Source organism: Myotis nattereri (genome assembly GCF_964212035.1).
Source record: "Myotis nattereri genome assembly, chromosome: 16".
NCBI lineage: Eukaryota > Metazoa > Chordata > Mammalia > Chiroptera > Vespertilionidae > Myotis > Myotis nattereri.
Window position 1 is genome coordinate 41,609,248 of NC_138091.1, and position 15,772 is coordinate 41,625,019.

The 15,772-nt window shown below is 41.4% G+C and overlaps 1 protein-coding gene across 3 annotated transcripts in view; it reads right to left on the reverse strand.

The window, feature by feature from the left end:
- Positions 1-600: 600 nt before the first annotated feature.
- BRCA1 (BRCA1 DNA repair associated) overlaps positions 601-15,772 on the reverse strand; it is a 55,772-nt gene continuing 40,600 nt past the window's right edge. For all 3 annotated transcript variants that reach the window (XM_081109179.1, XM_081109180.1, XM_081109178.1), the window contains 8 exons: positions 14,035-14,122; positions 10,661-10,738; positions 10,124-10,164; positions 7,874-7,957; positions 5,051-5,105; positions 2,985-3,058; positions 2,536-2,596; positions 601-1,723 (listed from right to left, as the gene is read on the reverse strand). In XM_081109179.1, coding sequence (XP_080965305.1) covers positions 1,551-1,723; positions 2,536-2,596; positions 2,985-3,058; positions 5,051-5,105; positions 7,874-7,957; positions 10,124-10,164; positions 10,661-10,738; positions 14,035-14,122 — 654 coding nt within the window. In that variant the 3' untranslated portion in view covers positions 601-1,550. The remainder of the gene's footprint in view (positions 1,724-2,535; positions 2,597-2,984; positions 3,059-5,050; positions 5,106-7,873; positions 7,958-10,123; positions 10,165-10,660; positions 10,739-14,034; positions 14,123-15,772) is intronic.

The window sequence follows — 15,772 nt, forward strand, 5'->3', positions numbered from 1 at the left end:
GCAGCTGTAATATGGTTTTGGACCATTAGATAGGGAGATCACTCTGGACTACCTGGTAGGCACAATCTAATCACTTGAGCCCTTAAAAACAGACATTCTCTGTTTTTAATAGGAGTTAATAGAGATAAATCAGAGAGTCCAACTGTGAAACACTTGACCAGCCATGGCTGGTTTTGAGGATATAGGTAGGGGGTCATAAGCCTAGGAGTGTGGGTAGCCTCTGGAACAGTGGTTCTCAACCTTGGCTGCACTTTAGAATCACCTGGGAATCTTTCTAAAATCCTGATTTCTGGGCCTTGCCCTCCAGAAATTCTGTTTCTTTGTTACTAATGATGAGGCCCAGAAATCAGGATTTTAACAAGATTCCCAGGTGATTCTAATGTGCAGCCAAGGTTGAGAACCACTGATAGGGAGAGTCATAAGGTCAAGCTTAATTATGCTAAGAGGGCTGTGCCCTCTAAGCTGGGACTTGTTTGTGGCTTTGCCAACAGGTCAGTCTGAGGCTTAACCCTATCGCTGCTCCCTACAGGTGTTACTATAGTACAGTGAAAAGGCTCTGAGAAGTCTGCAGGCATGAGCATAAAGGACAGTCATACGTGTGGAAGTGTTTGCTACCAACTTTATTTGCAGGTGAATAGTACAACATTGACAAACGTATTTTGTATAATCAAGTCTGCACTGCCCCCGGGGCTAAGGAAGACATAGTCCTTTCAACAGCTAGAAACAGTCCCAGATAATGAGTTTATGAAAAACACTTTCTCTTCCTCCAGCAAACAAAATTATTTATGAAGCTGTACAGTTCAACAATAGGGAGCAAAAGGAAAAAAATTACCTTAAGGAAAGCAACAGCTCCTTTTCTGGTGGGATCCGTCTTTTTACAGACATGAAATATTCATATCAGAGATCTTATATTTCAGGAGGAATGGATTACAAAGCAGAGCTACAACAATAAACATTTTATTTATTACCAACAGGGAATTAGAAGACTCTCTTTGAACATAGTTCTTACCCAGACTTTTGGAGACCAGGGTCAGCATGACGCCTCTCTCTAATTAATCAAGTTTCATATTTATAACTATTACCTGCCTCTGAATTCCCTTCCCAATATCCCACTCCAACATTTGAGAGCTGCCTAAGGACTGTTCTGATTTTAAATTTTATCACAGATCCCTAAGAGTTTGGCCCTTGGCCTTTATGAACACAGGGTTTTAGAGAAACAAATTCAGGGAAACCATCTATTCTCCTGAGCCCAGCTACTCTGTGCTACCAGCTCTAAGCCGACAGCCCCGGTACAAGGAATGGGGCTGATAAATAATGAATCAGCATCTTGCTCAACTGGTGGCGTTTAAAATTCTTTTCAGGTGAAAAATGACCACAATTTTGTGCTCCTGGCAGATTTCAAAGGGAGACTTGGAACAGAAAATCTTGAAGGGACCCTTTCACAGCCAGACGCTCTTTTCAGGTTGATGTACATAAAACATTTAGTAACCGGGACAGTGGAGGGACTACAGAGGAGCTCCCAGGGCCTGGGAAAAGGCCATTTCTTAAGCTTATTCTTGGGGTCCTGTGGAGACAGGCTCTACACATGGTTGGCAGGAATCAGCAGCAGCTCCGGGGCCCTGGGGTATCAGGTAGGTGTCCAGCTCCTGGCACTGGTAGAGGGCTACGCTGTCCAACACCCACTCTCTGGTTACCATAGGTACCTCACACATCTGCCCAATCACTGAGGACAGAAAGCACAAGTAGAGATTAGTGTCAATTCACATTTTCCCAGACCAGATTCTAGTTAATCTACTCTGGGCACCTGGTTGTATGAGTTCTTAGGGTTACTCAGGAAGAAGCAAAAGTGTTGATTGTAAGCAATGTTTTAGGACATAAGAACTTATTCGGCAGCCTGAGGAGTGACTGCTGGTGAAAGCCTACAGCTTTAACAACTTTACTAACATGAGCCCCAATCTGTTAAATAGCATTGCAATTTAGTGATAGGAAAACATTTGCAGTATCTTAAGTGAAAAAGCAAAACAGTATGAGCATGATCACATTCGTGTAAAATATATGTATATATATATATATATATATATATACACACACACACACGTGCCTGAAAGAATTTTATGGCGATCATCTCCAAGTGGCGGGATTACTGGGATTCTTTTATTGTTTGTGTTCATTTTTATTTCATGTGATGAACATTCACATTTAACCTCTCAATGGAAATAGTTCATGCATTACTTTTATAATGTAAAATAAACAACAAAAAAGTTTTAAAAGGATATTTTAGCCATTCATTCAACAAATATGAGCCCCCCGAATGCACTGAGCGCTGTGTTAATTAAGCACTGGGTAACCAGTGGTGAACCAAACTCATCTCATAGGCACATGCTTGTGGCCTTCTGAAGCCCCAAACAGGTGCACCATTCACTCCAGTTGATCTAAACAGGACAATCAGACCTAAAATCACCATAGTAACCTGCACACTTAACCTGGGCCCTCTACCCCACACTCCTCTGGATGAAGGCTTACAGTAAGACTTACCACGCAAGCCACTGTCGTCTGTCCAGGCATCCGGCTGCATGACCACAACTGGGTGAGTGCCCTGCATCCCAGGAAGGAAACAACATTGAGGGTATCAGAACAGGACTTTGGGAACAGTCACTTCACCATTGCTTGATGGTGTGATGAAGCAGACTATTCTGGGGCAACCACACAGAGGAGGAGGAAGGGCACGTGGCAAAAAGGAAGGATTCGAGGTGAAGAGCCTTCCCTCAGTATATTAAATATTTCGAGCTCTCAGGTCCTCACTCCTTCCTTACAGGTGGAGTCTCTGGCACACACACGTGGTCAGAGAAGGCTTGGGTTAAGAGAGGCCTCTCAGGCTACGCTGGGGTGTGGAAGGTGGTTCATTGGGACTGATGGGTGCTGCCTTGCTCAATCACCAGAGAGAAGATTGTGTTCCCCCCTCTGACAGGGCACCAAATGCTTACCTTGCCAAGGGTGAATAATGAAGGCTCCTTCACCACAGAAGCCCCACAAAGCTGCACCATCCACTCTAGTTGACCTAAACAGGCATTCAGACAGAAAGTCACCACAGTAATCTACATGTTTAACCTGGGTTCCCCACCCCATACTCCTCTGAATGAAGGTGTATAGCAAGGTTCCCAGTGGGAGTCCCTGTCTCTTTACTCCGAAGGGACAGAAAGGCCTGAAACCAGAGGGGCATGGACTCTAAGTTAATTTGCCACTGATTTGCTACTTACTCTGGTTATCAGTCCCAATGCCACTTGGTAGATAAGGTTTAACAGTCTCTCAAATAAAACACAAGAAAAAAAATCTAATTTTCATTAATTTGCTAAATTGCAGGTAAGATACTGTGAAAAAACATCCACCTGCCGAGACCGGTTTGGCTCAGTGGATAGAGCGTCGGCCTGCGGACTGAGGGGTCCTGGGTTCGATTCTGGTCAAGGGCATGTACCTGGGTTGCGGGCATATCCCCAGTGGGGGATGTGCAGGAGGCAGCTGGTCGATGTTTCTCTCTCATCGATGTTTCTAGCTCTCTATCTCTCTCCCTTCCTCTCTGTAAAAAATCAATAAAATATATTTAAAAAAAAACAAAAACAAAAACAAAACAAAAAAAAAAACATCCACCTGTCTTCCCTTCCTCCTTGCCTAATTCTGTGTTGGTAATTGATAATCAGGGCCACGGAGAGCACCTTACTTGGTGGTAATTACTGTAAATGTCAAGATATGGGAAGATAATTAAAACAAAACAAAACAAAAAGCACTTATCACCCCGGACGGAGACTCAGCACATCAGCTTGGAAAGGCTACATGCTGAGCCGGTATCAACACACTCAAGGTAATAAAAGTCAGAAGAGGTTGCACCTGTACCTGAAAAATTAGTAGAACTGACCAATGGGTGGCTCCTGGGCCCCTATGGGTGCTCTTTTCTATCAACCCATTTCTGGGGATGGTTAAGGTGCTCCTCTTTGTCTGAGCGTACTGAGGTCAACCGACTCACTTCTAAAATGATACCTGCTAGAGGCCCTGGTTTTCATTATACCAAAGTACAAAAACACCGAGAAATCCATGTGTGGCATGTTGAAATTTCATAAAAATCCAATCAATAACCAATAAAGTAGACATAAGCAAAATTATTTTGCCAGGCTCTCTTGCTGCCACTCACCTACCCCTGACCACATGCTAAGGTCATCTTCTGAGAAGCGAAAGGACTTGATCCTGGGACAGAGGTGAGCACAGATGTAAAGGTAGGTAGCCTTCATTTAGAAAAGAATGAACCAGTCCTGGCCAGTGGTTCTCAGTGGTTAGAGCATTTTACTATATACCAAGGGTCATGGGTTCGCTCCTTGCCCCGGGGTGGGGGGCTGGGGGGAGTGCAGGAGGCAACTAATCGATGTGTCTCTCTCACATTGATGTTTCTCTCTCTCTCTTCCTCCTACTCCCTCCCACCCTTCCACTCTCTGAAAAGTAATGGGAAAAATATCCTCAGTTGAGGATTAAAAAAAGAAGAAAAAGAGAACAAACCAAATCTATACATACACCAGGGCTTCGGTACCGCACAACTCCAGAGTTGAGCCCCACAGCACTACAACATCACATCACATCAGTGTCCAATTAATTAGAAAATGTTCATCAAGTCTTCCCCTGCTCGGAGCGTGCCTGGGAGAGCAGGTTCACAGGGCTTATGCAGCTGCTGTGCTTTCTTCACCATCAAATGAAGATGGTTGAGGGAGAGTAGAACTCTCTCCCTAATTTATTTCTCCCTCTTAGACCAAAGGACACCAAGAGCACCTCCACCCCATCTGAGCACAGATGTTAATTCTTCACTGCCTTCCGGCTCTTGAGAAGGGGCTCAGGCTAAGTTTTGTTTTTGTTCTTGTCATAGGGTGACATTTAAGTGCAGTCTGTCTGACAGGTGATAGAGAAATAGACTAACCTCTCACCAATCTGACGAACCCCCGTAAGAAGACCCCTCCTACAACTATGTAAGGGAAAGGCTGGTGCTGGACCCTGCAGTCCCCCAGTCTCTTACCTGTGGGCATGTTGGTAAAAGGCCCATAGCAACAGATTTCCAGGCCCTTGAAGATCTGGGAGAAGAGAGGAACAGAGGAATAGAGAAAGAAACACTAGGTACAAGAAACACTAGTTATGGGTTTTATAAAAAACATAAAGAGACTCTCTAAGAACTTTCTGTTTTCTTTTCCCCCTTAAATATATTTTTATTGATTTCAGAGAGGAATGGAGAGGGAGAGAGAGATAGAAACTCAATGATAAGAGAGAATCATTTACCGGCTGCCTCCCACACGTTCCACACTGGGGATGGAGCCTACAACCTGGACATGTGCCCCGACTGGGAATTGAACCATGACCTCCTGGTTCATAGGTCAACACTCAACCACTGAGCCACGCCGGCTGGGCATCTTTTTTTTCTTTACCACCAGACGAGTTCTGCTGCTACTTCCAGAGACAATTAGTCCAATGTCCAGAACACTATTGGGTTTCAGAAGACTTTTTTGTTTTGTTGTTAATCCTCACCCGAGGACATTTTTCAGAGAGAGTGGAAGGGGCATGTTTAATGGCTAGAAATTCAGCTATTAGTTGATATTTGATCTTTATCCAAACGTGGTACATCAGTACTAACTAACCATACCCCTGACTGGCAGAGAGGTCTACGTTTATTTTATATGTACATGCTCCTATCCTCCTGACTTTCTTCTGGTCTCTAGCATCTGTGAACGCCAACCTATGAACCAGGAGATCACAGTTCGATTCCCGGTCAGGGCATATGCCTAGGTTGCGGGCTCAGTCCCCAGTGTAGGGTATGTAGGAGGCAGCTGATCGATGATTCTTTCTCATCAATGATATTTCTCTCTCTCTCTCTCTCCCTCTCCCTTCCTCTCTGAAATCAATAAAAATATATTAAAAAAAAAAAGAAAGTTCTCCCCAGGCAGCCAGCTGGAACCATATGTTGCTGTAAAAAGCACAAAAGATTACAATTTTTTCCATCCAGGCTGATATTCATTGAAGAGGATATCTAGTTATGAGATAAGGAATTTGAAGTTTCACCTCTACAAATACATTTCTCTTTCATAGGAAAATACTATGGTGATATTTTTGTATCTTCAGAATGTCATTACTTTGATCAGGTATTTCCTGTCATTGCCACCCCGTATGCAGGAAAAAACCCCAAACACTGAAATTTCCTTTGAAGGAGGGAAAAATCTGGTGCTAGCTCTGCTTTGCACACAGTGGAATAAAAACAAATGGCTGGGGCCTGTTCTCCCTCTCAGGAGCAAGCCCTGCCTTTCCCTTTACCTCTCTTCTCTCCTTGCCCCTCCCCCAGGCCTGTTCCTTTGCCTTTCTCTCTCCTAAGCTCCAAGCCCCCCCCACTTTTTTTGCTTCTGTAACTTGTTTCCTGAGCCTCCTCAGTCCAGCTGGCTCACTTCTACTACCTCTATAACTTTCTAAATAAACTTTCTTACTTTTAATTTGAAGAAGAAGAAAAAAAAGTTTGGCTCACAGAGCTCCCCTGAGGTGAAGGCAGAAACAGACATAGGGCCAGCAGCATTTCTTGGCATCTGGGAAGTTCCTTGTTTGGTTAAGAAGGTGAGGGTGGGCTGACCCCAGGGGTTCAGAGCTCCAGGGACTGATGATTTGTGATCATCTCCCAAAGCAGTTTTCCTTGGAAAGTCACCTCTATTGGTTTGCCCTCAAGTTCTGTAAATGGACAGAAGGTGCTCCTTGCGGGGATGTTCCAAATGCCTGGCGGCGCACACTTGAAAGGGGAAGAAAGGCAGACGGTAGCGCAGCGCGCAGTCAGGGGCCTGAGAAAGCTGCGGCCAGGCCTGGCAGGCAGGGGTGAAACCTTGCCTGGACTTCTCCCCGAGAGGAGGACATAGTTTCTGGCTACATCACTTGCTACAGCGTGATATGGGGACTGTGACTGAGTGTTCCTGAGTGTTCTAGTCTTTCGTTTTCAAAGATGTTAGAATCAGATGATGAAACCTATAATTCTCCAAGAAATATAATATTGTCATTAAGAGCTCAGATTCCAGGCTCTGGCCAGGTAGCTCAGTTGGTTCGAGTGTGGTCCCAGTATGCCAAAGTTGCGGGTTCAATTTCTGGTCAGGGCATATATAAGAATCAATCAATGAATGCATAAATGAGTCAAACAATAGATCAATGGCTCTCTCTCCCTTCCTCTCTCTCTAAAATCAATCAATAAATTAAAAAAAGAGCTCATATTCTGGAGCTAGACTGCCTGGGTTCAACTTCTAGTTGTGCGTTCACAGCTAGCTGTGTGAGCTTGAGCAACTTACTCCATCTCTCTGAGCCTCAATTTTCTCATCTATAAAATAGGCATAATTATTGTACATATCTAATAGGGTTACTATAAAACTGTTAATCAGTTAAAACATGTTGAGTATTTAGACCTGGCACAGAGTGAACATTATATAGATATTAGCTATTGATTATCAATCATTTTCTCTCCTATGCATCCACAGACAGCACTGCGTACATCCCCTTTACAGCACTTACCACGCTACTTTAGAGAAAAACACTATCGTAAAGTGGAAAGAGCAAAGGCTTAGATTCATATCTGTTTCAAATCCCAGCTCTGCCATTTATCAGCTAAGATTTGAACCTCAGATTGGACCAAATTACTTCTCTAAACCTCTAAGTCCCGTCATTCATTAAATGGATATAATACTTATTTACCTTGTTGGGCTATAACTAAAAAAAGAACCTAATGGAAGCACCTAGCAGTATGTAACACCCTTAAAAGATGAACCAAGGGGCCTGGAATGCAGAGGGGCAGTGGGATTTTTGTCAACATGGGGGAGGAGGGCTTTACCTTTCTGTCCTGGGACTCTCTTGCTCGCTTCGGACCTTGGTGGTTCCTCCCATTGATAACATCTCCTCTGACTTCAAAATCACGCTAAAAGAAACCAAACGCAAACCACAGGGATCAGAGAGAAGCCGCCCTCAGTGGAAGCAGAGTAGATGTGCCATATTTAAGGAATTGGGTATTGCTAGGCAATGTTCTGACCACTCCCCTCAAATCATTCTTTTTGGTGGACTGGATGAACCGACCGGCATCTCAGCTACTGAAATCAATTCCCTGAAGCAAAGCTTTGTGGGCAGAAATTAACAATTGGCTTTTCACCTCACTGGGACTTAATGTATTTTAATTTTCAACATCTATCTCCTCTCAAAACATTCACTTAGCATTTAGATTAAACTGCTAATACTGTGCAGTTATAAAGATAACGGGAGAATTCCTGATCTCTTAAATCAATTGTGTATTACCAGCTAAGGGCTTTTCAGATTTTCATTGAGAGATTTAGTTAATGAAACCAAAATGTTAAATATACATTTAATACACTGAAGAAAAAGGTTTTACATATCACTATTTTGACTGGTCAAGGATGAGAGTAATGGGATTGGGGAGGTTAGAGCTTTTGGGATAAATTAGGGGAAGAATGCTTAGAAACAATTCTGACTGAAACTCAGGTTGTAGAAGATCATATCCACTGCCAAGATTATTACAAAGTAAAATAAAGTCATGGTAGTATAACCACAGGCTACTATTAGGGCAGTGGTTCTCAACCTTCTGGCCCTTTAAATACAGTTCCTCATGTTGTAACCCAACCATAAAAGCATTTTTGTTGCTACCTCATAACTGTAATGTTGCTACTGTTACTGAATGGTAATGTAAATATCTGATATGCAGGATGGTCTTAGGCGACCCCTGTGAAAGGGTCGTTCGACCGCCAAAGGGGTCGCGACCCACAGGTTGAGAACCCCTGTATTAGGGGCAAGACCACTTCATACTTCCTAGTCGCTTGAGTGAGAAGAGTCTAATGATAAATGTCATTTATTTGGAGATGCCTTCAATTTTATAGGCCTGATTGTACCCCTGTCCCTACTTAACTTCTCTACCTGGATGCCTAGTATATATCTCAATTTTTTTTTTATTGTTGAGAGATTACAAATTCCCATTTTCTCCCCTTTGCTCCCCTCCATCCATCTTTTACCCCCACCAAGGCCTTCTAAATCCCCAAATTTATACATCTTGCCCCTTGCCGAATCTATGCTCCCTACATATTATTCACCAATTACTATCCTCCAGCTACACTAGTCTATTTTTCTTTAACAAACAAGCTCATTCCTACCTCATGACCTTTAGGCTTGCTGTTCCTCTGCCTTCAACACTTGTTACCTACATTTTTTAAGGCCAATTCTTTCTTGTGTTTTAGGTTTCAGCTCGAGCATTTCAGAAGCCACCCCTGGTCTCCTAAAGTAGTCAATCTCTGTCCCTGGTCAATAACTAATCTGCTGTTCACGGTATTTATTGGAATCTTAAATGATCTTTATTATCGTGTATTTTCCTTCAACAGAACAAGAATCTGGCCTGAGAATAGACCTGTCAGTCTTGTTTACTGCTGTATCCCTGGTGCCCAGCACAGAGTAGGCTCCCAATAATATATGCCATGAAATGAAGGTTAAACCAACAAAAATATCACTTAATTATGAATATACTGAATAGTATATAATATTTCAAAACTATTTTTTGTTAGTTTTCTTTTCCCTGGTCTGTTGTCACCAGCAGCTCTTAGATGGCTCTGCTCTAAGATTATTTCTCCTCCTACCCTCTTCTTATTTACCTCTCACTGTTCTCAGTGTCATAAAGAGTAACATCTCTCTGAAGGAATCTGATTTCTAAACAAACACATTTGCATATTAATATGAAGGATTTTTCTTTAACAGTGAACAACCAGTTCTCTATCAAGGTCTATATATATAGATTTAGGTGGGCCTATTTCTTTTGCTTATGAATCTTTTTTTCCCTCAACCCCCACCCCCCACTTATGAGTCTTTTTTCTGCTTTATAAATTCCTTTTCCTTCCTCCAAGGAAAGGATTGTTTCTACTGAAATTTAGAACAAGTGAATGAGGCACAGAATTTCTGGGTTTGCTCTGCATAATTCCTGATGATCCCCATCATCCAAGTGGTACAAGGAAGGAAGCAGCTAAATTTTCGGTGATTATGTGACTCAATGGCATCAAGTCTTTCTGATTAGTTTGTAACATCAAGTACCTACCTCATCTAGAATCTTTCTTTCTTTAATAGACTGGGTCACCCCTAAAGAGATCACAGAAAAGACAAGTCACAATGCAGAAGAACATGCTCTTTTTGTGGAGGTGGACGGTGCAGCGATTCACGGAAGAGCTTGGGAGGTATAACACTGAGCAGAAGTCCCATCTCAATAAAGCCACAGCTCCTTGTAGTAGAGATTCCTTTTTGGAGATATGGTTGATGCTTAATCCAAACATTATAACAGTGCCTGCTGCACATGGATTTCTGCCTGCTATTAAATAAATCTCTAATTCCTATACTAACATTCTAGGAGCAGATTAGGTCCCATTAGTTATAAAAAGAAATCCATTTTCCCAACATCACCAGCTTATCTGAACAAAGACATATGCGTTAAAGATAAAACTAGTTTAGTGCTATCATTAAAGACCTTTTGGTAATTCAGATTCAACATCAGCAAAAAACCTTAGGTGGTAAGATGTTTGGTGTAAAAATGCAATTCTGAAGTATTAAAGGGAGGAGGGGAGCAATACACTGTACTTACAGAAATAGCTAACTACCCATTTTCCTCCTGCAATTCCCAGAAAATATTTCAGTGTCCGTTCACATACAAATTCAGCATCTGCAGAATGAAAAATATCCAAAGGATCAGTAGAAGTTGAAAACAAAGTCAGGAAGTGCTGCCCTAACAAGCTAACGAGCTCCAGTTCTATATGCTACTCGCAATCAATATGGATCGATGATTCCGATACCCCAGTGACAGAACCAGAGGCTGGAAGCACCCCTAATTATAATCAGCATGTGTGGATCTTTGGAAGTTAGAAAAGGCTGATATGAAGTTAAAACCAAAGGAGATGTCTGCCCTATCTTCTAAATGACAAGACTAGCTACAGATATCCATCACTGTGTTCAGGGAATTATCTACATCAATAGTATTGATACATGTGGATGGGGAAGATCTAATTTACTGGATGGCAATATGTGGAAGGAGAAGAAAACAGTATTGTTGAAATCCTCTATCTGATGTGTCAATGTAAGTGACAAAATTTTCACCCCCAGACTTCTACCTGGGGAATCCTAACTTCCTAATTTCCCTGAGAGGGACAGAAAAATACAGAGTATTTTCATGGCATTTTTCCTCTATTCATAAGTATTTCAGAAAGAAGTAGCTAAAGAATCACTTCTGTTTATTTCCTAGTACTTCAAAAACCCTTCTGAAGAACTAAGCAAACTGAAGAAATAAATGTATTTAACTAAATCTTAAACATAGCAATCTATCTGCCAGTAGTAGCAACAGCCATTCTTCCTCACAGAATTCTTCACAATAATTAAAATCTTTTTTTTTCATTACAGTTTTATAGCTTTTTGTTTACTGCTGTGAAAGTTGATTTAATAATATGGTTTCAACACAGAAATTTTAGCTTATTTTTAGTTCAAAAGTTGTATTGCCACCTGGCCGGTGTGGCTCAGTGGTTGAGCATTGACCCATGAACCAGGAGGTCACAGTTTCGTTCCTGGTCAGCTCACATTCCCGGGTTGTGGCTTTGATCCCCAGCAGGGGGCGTGCAGGAGGCAGCCGATCAATGATTCTCTCTTGTCATTGATGTTTCTAACTCTCCCTCTCCCTTCCTCTCTCCGAAATCAATAAAAACATATTTTAAAAAAAGTTATATTGCCTTTGAGTTTAAAGACTAATTACTTTATTTTATTTATTTATTTTTTAATTTATTGCTTAAAGTATTACAAAGGGTATTACATATGTGTCCATTTTATCCCCCCACCCTAGACAGTCCCCTAGCCTCCCCTATCCCCCAGTGTCTTATGTCCACTGGTTATGCTTATATGCATGCATACAAGTCCTTTAGTTGATCTCTTACCCCCCTACCTCCTGCCCCCCAACCCTCCCCGGCCTTCCCGCTGCAGTTTGACAATCTGTTTGAGGCAGCTCTGCCTCTATATCTATTATTGTTCAAAAGTTTATAATGGTCTCTATTATCCATGAATGAGTGAGATCATGTGGTATTTTTCCTTCATTGACTGGCTTATTTCACTTAGCATAATGCTCTCCAGTTCCATCCATGACGTTGCAAATGGTAAGAGTTCCTTCCTTTTTAGAGCAGCATAGTATTCCATCGTGTAGATGTACCAGTTTTCTAATCCATTCATCTACTGATGGGCACTTAGGCTGTTTCCAGATCTTAGCTATGGTGAATTGTGCTGCTATGAACATAGGGGTGCATATATTCTTTCTGATTGGTGTTTCTGGTTTCTTGGGATATATTCCTAGAAGTGGGATCACAGGGTCAAATGGGAGTTCCATTTTCAGTTTTTTGAGGAAACTCCATACTGTCTTCCATAGTGGCTGCACCTAAAGACTAATTACTTTAGATTTAATTTACATTTTAAAGTTTCCTTTTCACCTTCCAGCAGCTTTGATCCAAACTTACAGCTTAAGATATAGTATTAAACTTTAATGATATTCAACTCTAAAATAGAACTTGGTTCGAGGTACCTTGTTCTAGCACAATGATTCTCAACCTTCCTAATGCTGCAACCCTTTAATACAGTTCCTCATGTTGTGGTGACCCCCAATTTCATTGTTACAAATTGAACATAATCAAAGCATAGTGCTTAATCACAAAAACAATATGTAATTATAAGTGTTTTCCGATGGTCTTAGGTGACCCCTGTGAAAGGGTTGTTCGACCCCCAAAGAGGTCGCGACCCACAGGTTGAGAACCGCTGTTAGCACCTGTTTCCTGTAAGTATTATCCTCTGACCCTGTGGTACAATCTGTATAGAGTACAAAGCTAACATTTTAGAGGTTCTAAGACAATGTCCCTCTGCCAAGGACTCTGGATCCTCTACTCAGGGCCTGCAGCAATGTGTACAGAGTGGACCATTTTATTTCCTAAGTCAATTTTGAGAAAGGTTTTAAGAGCTGCATCTCCTATGCGCTGCATGCACTGGTCTCTGCTTCCCGGAGCCCATGAGCGTCTAACTCCTCTTCCAGATAACACTTCGAATACTTGAAGACAGTGGTCTTGTTCCCTTAAGTCTTCTCATTCCTTCATCTGTTCTTCCGATGACTTTGCTCTGAATCCCTTTTCTCCATCCTCATCATCTACCTCTGGATAAACACTCTCTAACATGTCAGTGACCAGCTTAAAAAGCACAGTGTTCAAAACAGAGCACAAATCTTCCAGGCAGCCACTGCAGCAGAGAATACAGTGGGGGAATCAGGATTTTTACTTTACTTGTTCCAGACATTAGGTTTGTATTAATGAGGTCCGATTGTAAATGAGCTTTTTAGCAGCCCTGAAATGTTTATTCAGATTTAGCTTATAGTCAACCAAAAGACTCGGAGGTCTACATTATCATGGGAGTCAGAATTAAGATTTAAAAAGGGGAAGGTGTAGGACAGATGAATTTTCCCCTTCTGTTTTTCCTTTTTCATATGCTGGCTATCTCAGAGCTGGCACTGTACTTATTTCCTGAAAACTCACAATCACACTCAAACTAGTGTTTGTGTGAAGCTAGGACATGAAATAGACATGGAGCTAGGGCTTTCAACCACCCAGATTTTGAATAAAGACTCATTTCCATCCATTCTCCTCTTTGCCCTATTTATTCCTCTAGGATTTGAGCTCTGCCTTACCAGAAAGCCCTTCACACAGAACAGTCCAGGCAGGGTGGACTAGTAGAAGTGGTTCATTGTTCTGGTTCACCACTCTCCAAATCTTAAACCCAAAACAAAAGGAGGCGAGGAAGTAGAAAAACTATTATTTTTCTTTCACAAAACATAGTTGATCAACTACTGGAAGACTTTCACCCGTGCTCTGCTTAATGAATACTCCCATTTCTTCATGTAGTTCCATGTAACAGATGCAACGCATTCTATAAAGGTTCTTGGTATACCTGTTTTCATAATGACATGAGTAGTCTCTTCAGTAATTAGATCAGTTAAAGTGATGTGGTGTTTTCTGGCAAACTTGTGCACACGCATCTGAAATCAAGTAAAATATTATTATAAATTACCTCTAGTGCACAGCTTAGAGCATTAGTTATCCTAGCTTTGAATCTCCATTTTTTTCTCACAGAAAACGTACATTCTTTTTATTCTAACATGTCTGAAGTCTCAAAATAAATAGCAATTTAATACAAATTATGTACAAATCAGAGGAAAAAATTCTAAAGTAATTCATGCTAGGAGACATGAACTATAACCAAGGATTCAAAATAATATTAATTTTCCCTTTAATAGCAGATATCATTGAATTCCCTAAGACATCTAGTTTCTCTTCAGAATGCTACTCTACTCTACTATAATACAGATCTATCAGCCTACACTATATGTAAGCTGAGAGGTAATCAGCCCACATAGAAAGCTATGTTACAGGTAAGTGGCTTAAAAACAGGATGTGCCTGGTTGGAGTGGCTGTTAGCTGAGCATCATCCTGTGCACTGAAAGGTTGCTGATGCGATTCCCAGTCAGGGCACATACCTGGGTTGTGGGTTTGATTTCCCGTTGGGGCACATACACAAGGCAACCAATCAATGTTTTTCTCTCCCTTCCTCTCTCTTTAAGTATGTCCTCAGGTGAGGATTAAAACAAACAAGATGCAAACCTCTGATAGCTTAAAAACATTCAAGTCAAGGGTACAAAAACTATCAATTCCTCTTACGGGGAAGGACTGGAAGAGACTCATACTATTCCCAAAAGAAATCTAGAGCCTTCTAGCTATTATCTATCAACCAAATAAAAATCAATAGGTAGTAAAAGAAATTAACCAGATCCATTATGGACACAGTTGACATAATTAGTAGCAACTATTTGGTAAATAACTCTGTTTACCAAGGGCCATCATTTATTAGCCATCACCACCCATGCCAATATTTATGTGCTGCACAATATTGCAATGGAGATCAGGCCATCCTTCTTTCATGCTGCCTCATTCCATACTGCCACAGGGCACTAAAAAGGCAGACGAGAGAAGCTAATGATACCCTCCCCCCTTTGTCACTGCCCTCTGCCAGGATCATTAGCAATTCTGAACTGATTAAATGCTGAAATCCCGGCTTTGAACAGTGTTCAGTTAGAAGAGCAACCGCTGAAAAGATCATCTTAATATGGGTTTCAGAATTAATCATGTGTAATACAGTCAGCAGCTTTCATAATAAATGTACCACACTTCAAGTCTGAATAGAGTTGAAAAGTTTTCCTCTTTGCTTGTTTAAAGACAATATGTACCCAAGCCACTTACAGTCTAATGTGCAGCTCAGAGTTGCCCATGGCAAGAATGATTAAATTATTTTAGCCTTCTCTGAAAAGCTGAACTTCAAAACAAGCAAGAAATGCTAATTTTCAATGAATAAATGGAAATTCTAGATATGTAGGCAAATGATCAGGAGCAAGATAAACCGAACACAGATATGAATTTTCAGAGCAAATAGCTGGTCTGGGCACCTGATTGTGAAATTAGAATTCTAGCATTATTGATAAGAATGTATTCATTGTATCTTCTAGGGCAGACATAACTTACTTTGCCCTTTTAGCAGTAGGCCACAAAGAATGTTATGCTCAGCTGCCACACATAGAGAACTTAGAATGAGAAATGGTTCTTATCCTAGGAAGGATATATTAAGAAAGATACTT